The following is a 13,375-nucleotide window of genomic DNA, read 5'->3' on the forward strand; positions in this document are numbered from 1 at the left end:
TTTCGTTTTTTTTTTACAGCACACTGACACAGGCATTGGTTCCTATCACCTGAAGCTCTCTTCACATCTTCGTCGGAGTCTTCTACATGTATGGCAGCACTTTTCATCCTGGGGTATTTGTATTCTTTTTGTTTTTTATCATTTCTGCATCTGTCGCGTGTTAGAAATTTCCTCAACACGCCCTCTCGCTCTCTGCGAATCCTTAGGAGAATCTCCTGCTGTGTTTCCACGTGGAATCATCTGGACATTCTCTGGAGTTCTTACCAGGGGACTGGCTGGATACACTCCAGACAAAGTCCAGATCTTCTCACTTGGACATTTGCCTTCTCATATATCCGCCCCTCCGGAATGTGTCCGGAGATTCTGCGGAGTTCAGTGAATGTCTGAAAGCAGCTTTGAGACCGTGAAGTGTTCAACTTGCACAACTTCTAAGCAGTAGCCTATTGTACATATTGTATATAAGCATCCTCTCAAGAGAGCTATGCTTTTCACTCATCACGTTAACTCACGCAGTCTACAGCAGCTAATCAGACTAACTTAGGCCTATTTATCTTATTTATCAAGGGACAGCTATACAGTAATGGTACATTGAATTTCTGATGCTGGAATGAAACGATGAATCAGTGCAGCCCTTATAAACTGTGTAATAGTCTCCATTCAGGACACCCTGCAGGGAGAACAAGGCATTTCTGCGGATGATCTACTGGTGGAGTGAGGCTGACATGTTTCGTCGGAGTGCCATGTTCGTGCAAGCAGGTGACGCCGGAGCAAGCTGTCATGTTTCATCATCGACCCCATGGGATAGGTTACCAACCCTGTCTTCGTGAGCAGTGGTCGATCTCTGGAAATAGCCCACGTGTGTGTATCATTTGACATGAGGTCAGTTTATCAGTGAAGGGGCTAAAGAGGAAGAGACAAAGTCTAACCATGCATGTGATTGTTGTAGACATAGGAAACCAACCAAAACGTGAATAAAAAGGTCAAATACAAAATGGTGAGTTAGCAGTGTTCTTTATGTCAGTGCTATTTACCGTCACTGTCAGGGAATGTTGACTTCACGCAGCACCGTGCCAGGCGTTAAACACAGGAAGTGGTTCCCTATTGTGTTTTGTAAAAGGAAATAAAGTTGTACATTTGGTAGAAGAAGGTGTGAGAGTGTGTCTGTGCGTGTGTGTGTGAGCTCTCCGTGACTCATAGTCTGGACTATTGTAAGATCGTGACCAGCTCTGCGCTAATGAAATAAAGTAAAAGACAATTTCTCATCTGCCTGAGTTTTTGTTGGGAAGAGGGAAATATGGTTTTAATCTAATCAGGCTTGTGTTTAATAAACCGCTGAAAATTATGATCGAGCTCTGGAGTCAGTGTCTCTCTTCGGCCCAGAGCTCATCAACCCTGTTGGCTAAAGGGTCTGAGTTATGATCACAAGGATTCTGGAAGCAATGTCAAACTTAATAATCTGAGGAAAACAAACAGGAAGTAGGTGTGTGTGTGTGTGTGTGTGTGTGTGTGTGTGTGTGTGTGTGTGTGTGTGTGTGTGTGTGGACATTTTACTTTCAAAAGGCTGCAGGTTAACACTTTCTTTTAGGGTTGGGATTAGGTTTAGGTTAGAGTTACGATATGGATTAATGTTTAGACATTTAGTTGTGATAGTTAAGGTCAGGGGTGATTCGTGTGTTAAGGTTTCGGGATAAGGTGTGTGTGTGTGTGTTTGTGTGTTCACTATTCCCCCGTCAACATGATCGATACCCCGTGTTTAACACAGTGGAGAGAACATCATCATTTACAGTGTAGACTTGATGATGTTGATTAGCACAGGACACAAAGTAGGATCAAATAAGAAGACAGAAACAGAGCACTCCCAGAAGACTAGCTATTAATAGACATTTCTATTCACCACCACATTTAATCAAAGATACAGATTCAGATGGATGGATCACCCGTAAAATAGTAACGTTGAATGTGTGTGTGAACGTAGGAATGTAATTTATAGAGTAAGACTACAAAGTGCCATTTAACACAGTCCATCACTGTACAGGATAAAGTGATATTTCATTATCTTTTCTTTGTTATTTATCACCATCTCACTCCAGCCTGTCTCTGACTGTACGTCCTCCATCTTTCCTCTGTGTTCAACCATCGGCGTTTTCTGTCTTTTTAGGATTCTGGGAAATAAATAAAGAAGCAGAAACACAATGTTCAGCTGCTGATCAAAAAAGAGTGAATTTGCCTTTCAAAGCAGTCAGGCTTCCACTCTTCGTTCTCCCGTGCACTGTACTCGGTATTCCTCCACGTCTTTGTTCCGCTTTTTATTTTGCCGTGTTCTCCCACGACGTTTGTCAAAGACTTCCTCTCTGACCTACACTCTCCCCCTCTGTCAGTTCCCCTCTCTCGCTCCCCTTCATCCAGGTAAATGACTTTATCCAGCTGAGTGACTTTGTAAGGAAGCGGGGACGGGGGGTTTAAGCTGAGCCCAGCAAAAGGGAAGAGCAGCGAAAAGGAAGATAAAGAAAAGGGGGAGTAGAGAAAAGAGTTCATTAGAGTCCTTTAGTCCGGGAACCCGGTGTCCTTCCCTCGTTCAATATGATGACTCATCCTCTTGCTCTATATATGAACATTTGGCCAAATCCCAACTTCCAACTATGGGGGGGTTCAAACGTGAAAATATTATCTTTATTGTAGAACAGCTGCTGCTGTCGAAGAATTCAATCACATCAGAGCATCTGCAACTCAGATCACTTTTTAAATTGTCTCCTCCCGAGGGACACTTTCAGCATGAGGTGCTGTTTAAGGTCTCACAGCCCATCAACCTCTGATTGAATAGCATTGTCACTAAGGTTGTAGGGCTGCGTGAAACCGCTCCGGGTGCAGTCACACATAAACAACAGTAAGTAAATGTTGACGGTCTTCCCAGGGGGAACCGGTGTCTTGGGCAGCTGAATATAAGAAGTTCATGATGTGACGTATGAGGATGAGTTTGGTAGTTTGTGCAGATTACGGGTTATTGATCGCTGGACGTGCGTCTCCTGCTGCCTGGAGATAAGAGAAAAGGTTTGGCAGAGAGAGGAGAGGGAGAACTGCAGCTGTGCAGAAGGAAGCTGAAAGTTTGATGCTTGAATTAAACTTTAACTGTAACGCCAGCGGCATAAGAAAAGTAAAAAAATGATGCATTTTGCTTCTGGTATCATTGTCCTACACAAAACCAGCGAGCAAAACTTTTTAGTGCAACTCTCTTTCACCTTAAAACATAAATCGTGAGCACACTGCCACAGCAATTAGAAATTTATTGCAGGTCTGATTCATTGTTAACAAAAATGGTTTTGGACAGACGGAGGGAGCAGCTGTTAATTTGAATAAAAAGGGACAATGGAGGACACTTCACAAGGACTGAATCATTTGGCTTAGCTTTTTACGTCTCCTCTGGGTCACGGAACGAACCGTAGCTCTGTACGTCACACGAGCAGCCGGATACAGACTGAAAGGACAAAGTGTACAGGACTCTGAAAATGAAATGTACCTTCCATTGATCCCAACCCGATCAAACATTTTACAGATGGTTTATTATAGTGATGGTTTTTCTAACTGTGCTGGAAATCAAACTTTAGTACTTTTTGGACATTGGGACGTTTTTCAAACACTGCACTTTGTTTTCTTCGATCCAATGTTGACATAAATATTGATTTAAGATTAAAAAATCTATTATATCAGCCAACGGTATTTCTTATATGAACACATAACACGATAAAAAATTCTTTGTTATGATCTATTTTGAAAATTGATTTGTTTATTACCTCAGCCAAGGAAGTTATGTTTGGGGGGATGGCAGATCTGGACAAAAAAGCAGATCCAGATTCTTGGTATTTATTACTTTGCATCTTAATGTAGGTAAAGTTCATGTACAGATGATTTACGTTAAAGTAAAAAAGACCAATCTTCAAAAATTCATATTTTGTTAAATCATCAAAAAAATATTGCTTTGTTTGAACTCTTAAACTCTGATAATTTCTTGCCGCTCCTGAAAATATTGAAACACTATGTACATGATATGTATATCATCACTTTCTATTCTGGAATAGGACAGAGGAAATAATGAAAGATCAGAATGCATCCTGGGTAAATACGCTCCTGGGGTGTTCACCATTGTTCACTGCCTGCCTCAGCTCGTGAAAGGTCGATCACACAGGCGTCCACTCGAGATGTGACCTGAGGTTTCCGCGGAACGGCTCGTCATTTACAGTAAGACGTGACAGGGATTCCCACAAGAGGAGGAGCTGGAGGAAATGTCCGAGTGGACGTGGCTGAAACACACAGACACACACAGACACACACAGACACACAGACACACACACACACACACACACACACACACACACACACACGACAACCACCATGTTTACTTTAAATTAAACAACAGTTTTCATCCCTTTCCACTGTTTAGACTGGGGGGGTCCTACTGAGTCCGAGCAGGTTCTAATGAGATTAATTAAGCTTCAATTTGAATAGTAAAAGCTTTGTTTGTTACAGAAAAGCTCATTAACCAGTAATTCACTGGTAATGTCATCACACATGGAGCTCATTACAAAGACTCCCAGGAGTTAAAAAGGCACAAGTGAGTCTTTTGTCTGAGGTCACTGTGTCCTGTTTGATGATAAACACACCCTCAGGGAATCCTGTGCATTTGTTCTATCATAACATTATTATCGTGACTTCTTCTATACATCTAAAGCTTCCACACAGGAAGATAAATCTGTATGTAGGAGTAAAGGAGTATTTCTCCAGTCAATATTCTGTTTTCTGTCGACCCCGCAGTGTGATTACAAACCATGGGAACCAATGTGCTTCAATCTGACACTGTGAACGTTTGTTTGGCCTCTGAGCTCAAAGGCCATGAGGGGTTTGATCAGGAGCATGGGGCAGTGCCACGGGTCGATCGACCTCTGAACATGAGGGTGGATTTCTATCTTAACAAGCAGTACGGGATTCTCAGATCTATACACTAATTAACCACTGACCTGCCCGTCAATTACCAAAAAGAAATAGTCATTGTTGTTCAGTATGAGAAAAATGTAGAGAGGAACTTCTGACCTCAATCTCACAGAGGACAAACATGAATTTGTCACATGTTGATTTCTTTCACGTTCTTTCCAACGAGAGCACAGACGCACATCACAAAGAATCGCAAACATCCTGAACAGGTTAACAGTGTGATTGTAAAGTTGGCCCAGATGCACAGGATCAGGCACCATAACAATTATCAGTGTCTCAGACGTCAAATATCCTACAGATAGCGACCCCTAAAACGAAGGAAATCCACCTCAAGTCATCACCTGCTGCAACTGTTTATGTGATTGTTAGTCATGACGGAAAAGCTACAATGATTATTTTATCTGTAAAAATAAATGAAGATATATTTGGCTGTGCTGCGATCCCTACATTTGGAACCAATACTGTAAAACCCTATTCAGGATAACTGTGCTTCTCTGAGCATCACAGACAGATTTTCTGATGACCTTACTGGTAATGTCATTTCATAAAAGCCTCGTCCACAGCAGTTTTACAGGTTGTTTCCCATGGTACTGGACATCCGCTGCTGAGAGGCTCTTAATTAAGCTTTTACTGGCTGGACCGTCCTGTCAAGGACGAGAGGGAAGCAGGAGTGGAAATCACTCCATCAACAACTGAATGAATAATTAGATGACTATTAGCTGTGCTTTCATTGTGCCAAGCTCATTTTAGCAACAGAAAAACTCACACTTTTTGTGGCTCTGTTTGAAACCTGCATGATATGAATGATGATGTTGAAATCAGAATAAAAACACTTAAAACAATGAATTTTGGTTTGCAAATGATTAAAACTTTCACTAAGGAGGTGATATCTTCACCCTTTTCTTCATCTTCTTCTATGTTTGTTTGTTTGTTGGTTAGTTGGCTGGTTGGTTGAATGGTTAGTTGGTTGGTTTGTTGGTTTGGTGAATGGTTAGTTGGGTGGTCGTCAGGTTGGTTGGTTAGTTGGCTGGTGAGTTTGTGCAATTTAGTTATCAACTTCTGGATCTGGCGGACTGATGGGGGCAGTGTGCATCGGAGGACTTCAGGGTACCGACCTCTCTGGTAGAAAGTGTTTTTGAGTTTTTTCTTTTTAAAATAGATACAATCACTTATTTTTGGCATCACTGTGTTTTAAATTCACCCCAAGTAAAACATAAAATATACAGCATTATGTTTGAGGGAATACTTTCCTCCAATCCATTCCCTAACCTTTTCTGGGGTTCAGGGATGAGCGCCGAGTCAGTGCAGCCATAGAATAATACGTTGTTACTCTATTTCCACCTTAGTTTAGGACATTAAGCCACAGCATTTATGTTTATTTATGAACCCAGGAAACTTATTAAAATGTAATAAAAGATTCTCTTGTTCAGATGAGGGGAAATTCGCATTGAATCGTATACGCTTGTTTCTCAACAGAATTAAACAGCTCCACTTCTCTTGCTTTGATTGTAAAACATTTACTTATCTCTTTGGTATAATTGATAAAAGTGCACCACAGTGGCTTCAGTTTAATTACAGTTTAACACAAAAACACATTCCAACACACTGGTTTTCCCTTTTTATTACTGAACCATTCAGATTCCTTATGACAATTATTCATCCGCATGACTTTGAAGTGTTAAGTGCTCATTAAATCTGTCTCTCATTAATCACACCACCATCTACTGTAGCTCTGCTAATTACCCGCCAGTGACTGTGAGCAGTGTTTGTCTGTGATGGGCAGCGTCTCATTCAAACGGCTGTGGAGAAAAAATAAAGTGCAGTGTCAGCAGTTTGAATATTTCATGTTGTCCTTCGCTGAGGAGGAGCTGCTGATCGCCTGACCGGTCATCACACCCACCCCAGTTACCTCAGAGTAAACAGCATCTGCTCTGACAACCTGTCCGTCAACGTCTGGGCTTCTTCTGCTCGGTGCAGTCTGAAGTGCAGTCCATTTTAATATGCAACCTCAGTCACTGTGCAACACCCTCACTGCTTCTACCCATTCTCTTGTGTGTGAGGTTTTGCAAAGCACATGTGCACATATACCCAAGAATGTTAATTGTGACCTAACACTGACCTCTTCTGGATCCTCATAGTAAACTGATGCTGCTCCGACATTGTTTTCTGGAGTCAGTCTGTGTGCAGATGCATGTCTTCAATGCGTCTACCATTAAAATATGTCAACTACTGCCTCCCTGTGGCTTTTTTGGCAACAAAGTAGCTGCACCATGTCAGCTGGTTTTCCATGTTCAGGTGTGTTGTGTGTGCGAAGCCTTATCCTAAATTTCACTTGGGATCAATAAAGTATCTAAGTATCTATCTATCTATCTATCTATCTATCTATCTGTCCACCTGTCCAACTGTCCATCTATCTACTTTGCACCGACTGCCGCACAATCTATTCACTTATTCCAGTTTGTAGGTTGCCTGAAGAAACTCACAAGACTTCACAAAAAACTGTGCTCCAAGATTCTATCCATGCTCCCGAAACTTCAAAACCAATTTTCTTCTTCGCTCATGTCAGTTGGAGGAGGTTTTGCTTCATTAGGAGCCTCCTGGCCGCTCATCTATCGTCACCCAACAACCTACATAAATCAAAGTCCAGCCTATATCCTCATAAGTTTGAGCCTGCCCCTCATTATAAGTTAGCCAAGGTCAGTCTGTTAAAATACACCAGCTTGAACATACAATAGAGTTGCATTGCACGGAACCCAGAGGACATTTATGCTGTGATTATTCATGGCCTTGTCTTTAATGTACATACATTTAGTCTAATCTGGCAGTCTGACACTTTCATGAGCGACTCTTTGGAATTTACCACCAACATTAATTTTATAATCAAACTAGAACTGCTGTCTTGTGGTCGTACGCGTCTCTGCCAATCAGTGAGGTCGCAGGGAATATGGGTCATGGGTTTTAATACAGGTCAGACAATAGTTTTGAATTCAGATTATTAGAATCATGCTGAAGTTGACCATCGACCTTTGAAAAAAAAAATGTCATGACCTCTTCAGTTTATCATTAGAGGTTGGGTTTAAATTGTTTAAATTACCTCCATTTGTTTTCATCTGTGCGCTTGTTCGTTCTCCAAGTGTGAGTCTTTGAGGTCATGAGGGCTTTGACCTTTGACCTTCAGCCACCAAATTCTAGTCAGTTCATTAAACGTTAGTGCAAAACTTTGAAGAAATGTCCTGGAGGCATTCTGGCGCTCTGAAGACATGATGACCCTGCTCCTAAGAGTCTCTGTAATGAGTCCCAGTTGTCGAGGCATCACCAGGGAACGGTGTTTAATGACTTTGCCCATAAACAAACAAATCCTCTGCCGTTGAACCTTTTGTCTAATTAATCTCTTCCCTCGGTCATTAGGTGTGGGGGGGGAGAGACAGTGGGAATGTCAACGTATCAAAGAGACAAGGCGTTTTCTGAAAAACAAGTCAAATCAAAATTTCCCTATTAAGTATTACAGTTTTGTCATTGGTGCTTAATAATAATAATTGTACTCATTCTCATGAAAAATGTAACAGTTTACACTTTATAAAGGATAAACTAATTTAATCATGAACTAAATATCCTTATATTAAAACATTATTCTTGTTTGCTCTGTTCTCATGAATTTTCAAATCCTCCCCAGCCCTCTAATACCCACGTCCAGTCTATCACAACTGCCTGCCAAAATAAAAATGGAGAATTTAAACAGACGCCTGAAATATGACTGAAAATGATCACAAATGACTGAAAACACTGAACACTGCTATATATATGTATATATATATATGTATATATATATACACACCATAACGTTTATTATAGGCTCATATTCATATAACCTCGTAGTACTTCATTGTACTTCAAGGTTGGTGGTAAAGAGTTATTGACGACCAAAAGGAGCTGACGTAACATGTTGTGAATATACATTACACAGGAAGCCATGTTATTTGTAGAAATGCACAGATACAATATTCTGGACAAGTATCAGTTCAGATATTGATCCATATTGAGCGGTTCATATATCAGCCAGCTGATCAACATCCAATACTGTTGACGTTTCTGAAAGCTCAAATAAACCTCACTTTAAAAACCTAAAACACGATGATATATGTATTTTTCCGAACATCATTTCAAGGATTTAAAAAAAAAGTTGTTTAGAAATAATCTGATGTTGCACAAAAGTATCTTCTCGATGTTTTATGAGCTGCCAGGACAGTCTCCAGTGAAACACATTAATTTAGCCTCTGTTTCTGCCGAACTTTGTCTATGCAGCAAAGAACTGTGCAAACAATCTGAAGTTTAATGGCACCTAAAGTTCATTGTTTGTCACACTTAACCCACCAATTACAGAGAAGGGACTTTGGAGAGGGTATCAGGGGTGTGTGGCGGCCGTTCAGAGAAGAGATGACTCCGGTTATAATTGCAAACCTCCTAATGGATGCAGATGAGATTAATTAGGCTTAAATCTAAACAGTTAAAAGTGTGTTTGTTACATGCAAGGTCATTAACCAGCATCCTTTGGTAATGACATCACAAATAAGGCTCATTAGCAGGTTCCCAGGAGTCAGAGAATCCTTTTGTCTGGGGTCACCATGTCCTATGTTGGTGAATGTCCCCTGGGGTTAAAATGTTCATTGCCAATGTAATTATATCTTGTTGTTAAAGGGGACATTGTATGCCCATTTTACCACAAGTTGATATGGTTCCTTGGGGTATTAATGAAATGTCTGTAACATACTTTGGTCAAAATACCACAAGGATCATTTAAAACAGCACCCTTTTTACCCTGTATAAAACAGCCCTCCACTGAGTGACCTGTTTTGAGTGCCTGTTCCTTTAAATGCGAATGAGCCAGCTCCCCCCTCCCCCCTCTCCCCCCATGATTTTAAACGATATAAATTACATATTTTATATGATATAAATTATCAAATATGCATCCCATACTTTGTATTCCCCTTCTGTTGTCCTGGAGTTTTAATTTTCCCAATCACATAATTAAATGTCCCGCTCTGCCCATCCACTACAAGCACACAAGCAGACAGACAGAGAGAGAAAGAGAGGGGTGGGGGGGGGGGGGGGGCTATGAAGACCATCATTTACGCCCGAACGCAGAATCGCGGGCTGACCTTATATATACAGTCTATGGGGCTGACCAGCGCGGAGAAATGCACGTCCCGTGTGAACAGCCAGGCGGCTGCGCGCTTGAGAACGGCGCTGCGCTGCCTCACAGCGGCGCTTCCGCGTCCGGTGTAACCCGGCGTAACGAGTGGGGGGGCTCTGTGTTTGTGCCGGTGTTACAGTAGTGTTGAACACTGCGGAAGTCTTCCACACTGCTGGCTGTGTGGCGTTGACACAAATTCCCGTCCCGTCCAGAGGTGGGAGGGACGTCCAGAGGTGGGGGAGCAGAGAGGCTGAAGGCTCTAGATCCCATGGTGGTCAAGCGAGCAGGTGGTACGGTGAAGTGGATGGAAGAAGAAGACCTTAGAGTGCTGGAGTGTGTGTCGATGTGCAGGAGTTTGGAAAAGTGAAGGGGAGCGAGATTATGGATTGCCTTAAAAAGTGGCATCAAAACACAACCAGAAGCACAACTGAAGATACAATTATTGCGTGCAGGAAAGCCACACACACACACACACACACACAAAAAAAATCCAAATAGCAGCCACGTACACTGGTAAACTGGATCTGACACATCCAGCAGGTTTCTGTCAGGGTCTGAACCTCTGGGTGAGACTCTCAGCGGGCCTACGTGCTAGTTAGCATGTCTGGCATTGTTAGCACTGTGCCACGTGTAGCCCATAGACTGGTGGACAGGTGACATTTCCCAGACTCCCTACAATCCTAGTTGCAACCTGAGATCAGCCAGCCTGTCCTTGTTGGCTGTCCCTAGCTACTCACGGTGACCGGGTTTTCTCTGTCAGGGCCCCGAGGCTCTGGAACTCCCTGCCTGATGAGAGTCGGCTCGCCAAATCACTGGCTATCTTTAAATCAATGCTCAAAACACATTTTTATAGGAAAGCATTTTTAACATGCAATATGTATTTCTGGTACTACTGTATTGTAGTAGTAATCCTTTATTCCATTTATCTTCATTTTATCGCAACCACATTTTACGTAGTTTCTTAAATATGACAGCTTTTGACTCCTATGAGAGTAGGTATTTAGTTTAGTTTCAAAAAGAGGCATAGATGTAAGGTAGTGTGATCTATTGATCCGACCACATGGCTTTGATAGCTCTGCCATAAAGCCAGTAGCCAGTCAGATTTACCTTTAGCCTCAGCATACCCTCAGGTTCGGTTTTTAACGTTATTGCTATTAAAAGGCTGAAACACCTGATGACTGCAGAGTAGAATTAAATTCTATCATTTATATTTTCTTTACAACAACCAGTCTCTTTGCCGTCTCCCCTCCCCTTTCTCTCTCTTCTCTCCACTCTTTGCCACCCACCTCTTCTCTCTTCCCCATTTTTCTCTGCTCACCCCAACCTGTCAAGGCAGATTTCTGCCCACAGTGAGTCGGGTTCTAGAGGTTTCCTACAGTTACTGAGGGAGGTTTTCTCTCCACAGTCGCCAAAGTGCTGCTCATTGTGGGAACTGTTGGGTTTCTCTATAAATTTTAAGGTCTTGACCTTTTACGTTATGATTTGGCCCTTGAAATTGAACTGAATTGAATATCTTTTATTATAATTTATTCTTCCAATTGCCATGGATTTTTTGTGAAGCACTTTGTAACCATGTTTAGATAAGTGCTATACAGATAAAGTTATTATTATTGTAACTATTATAAATGTGTTTACACACAGTCACAGATTGGAAATCATAACTCCACTATATTCAGTTAGAAAATAGCTGTTGGCTGCTATATTGATGTTTAAAATCTGATACATGAGCTTTACATTTCTGTTCCAAACCTCGCTGAGTCGGTTTGAATGGTTTTTATTACACTTTGAATAGTTTGCTGTTGAGATAATAAGTTGAATTGCTTAGTTTCAGAAAAACATCATGAGAAGTTTGTTTGGGTGACTCTCATTGGATGAATCTTTTATTTCGTCCTTGTAATTCTTAATTAGAAGGTTGAATGATTCCTCGGGAGAGAAGTGAAGAGGGTATATTTTCTACTGAGCACAGGTCAGACGTGCAGACAGTCAGTGGCTGCTACTGATGGTGTCTGCATCATATGGAGTCCCACTGTGCACAGTGATCTGCAACAGACCAGGTGCGGCAACAGTAAATTCGTATTTTGTCCCGTGTTCAAATCATAACAAAATGTGAAACGTTTTCTAAATGCACATGTTTTTGGTTTGTTTTGAAGTATGTGATTGGAAGGACTAATGCACTCGGTGATCAGATGTCATGTTTTCCTCTCATTCAGACTTGAGAAATTTCACGCTGTGGTCCAGAGGAGGAGCTCAACTATGTCTCTTTTAAATGACTCTGCCATCATTCATCCTCCAGGCTTCTATGTCATCGGATTCCAGACGTTTCCCAACATCAGTGTCTACATCATCTTTCTAGCATTTGTCTATTTGGTCACAGTCGTGTTCAATGTGTTATTGATGTGCATAGTCGCTCTTGATGAGAACTTACACACCCCTAAGTTTTTAGCAGTCGTCAACCTCGCAGTAATTGATGTGATATTGAACACGAGCATGATTCCCAGTATGATTAAGACGTTTCTGTTTAAGGACAATTTTGTTCCCTTCAACCTCTGTCTGGTGCAAATGTTTGTTCACTATACCAGTGTGTCTCTGGAGTCTTACGCGCTCGCTATACTCGCCTACGACAGGTTGATTGCAATTTGCTTCCCTCTGAAGCAGAACATTTTAAACACACGGCCAATCATGTTTTGCATTGTCAGTCTGACTTGGGTTTACAGCGCAGGATTGCTTTCGTACAGCACGTCTATCATGACTCGACTGTCTTTCTGCGGATCTGTCAGAGTGTTCAGCTACTTCTGTGACTATGCGCCGGTGTTTAGACTCGCCTGCAATGATTACTCACTGCAGTGGGCCGCAGCTTCAGCTTCTATGATGAATCTGTTTGGCCCCTTAACTTTTATATTTCTGTCCTACATCAGCATCCTTGTGACCGTGTTCAAGATGAAGTCAGTGAGCAGCAGGATGAAAGCTCTCACCACTTGCATTGAGCACCTCATTCTTGTGGGTATTTATTATGTTCCTATATTCAGCATTTACATAGTTGGGCTCTTTATACGATCTGTTGATCCAGACCAGCGAGTGCTCAGCCTGTCGCTCGCCTCTTGTCTCCCCCCCTGCATTAATCCCATTGTCTACTCATTGAAAACAAAGGAGATCAAAACCAGAATTGTGGCTCTGGTGTGGAGAGTGAAAATAAACCCTTGA

At 41.8% G+C, this 13,375-nt stretch overlaps 1 protein-coding gene across 1 annotated transcript; it reads left to right on the forward strand.

The window, feature by feature from the left end:
* The first annotated feature begins 12,427 nt into the window (after positions 1-12,427).
* Positions 12,428-13,375, forward strand: LOC117773861 (olfactory receptor 2A12-like). The gene has a single exon (XM_034605627.1). It carries the CDS (start codon positions 12,428-12,430, stop codon positions 13,373-13,375), a length of 948 nt encoding a protein of 315 aa, XP_034461518.1.

Source organism: Hippoglossus hippoglossus, chromosome 14 (genome assembly GCF_009819705.1).
Source record: "Hippoglossus hippoglossus isolate fHipHip1 chromosome 14, fHipHip1.pri, whole genome shotgun sequence".
Taxonomy (NCBI): domain Eukaryota; kingdom Metazoa; phylum Chordata; class Actinopteri; order Pleuronectiformes; family Pleuronectidae; genus Hippoglossus; species Hippoglossus hippoglossus.

Excerpts from the sequence above, each read along its gene's own strand:
- LOC117773861 (XM_034605627.1), top strand. The coding sequence starts at position 12,428 with ATGTCTCTTTTAAATGACTCTGCCATCATTCATCCTCCAGGCTTCTAT.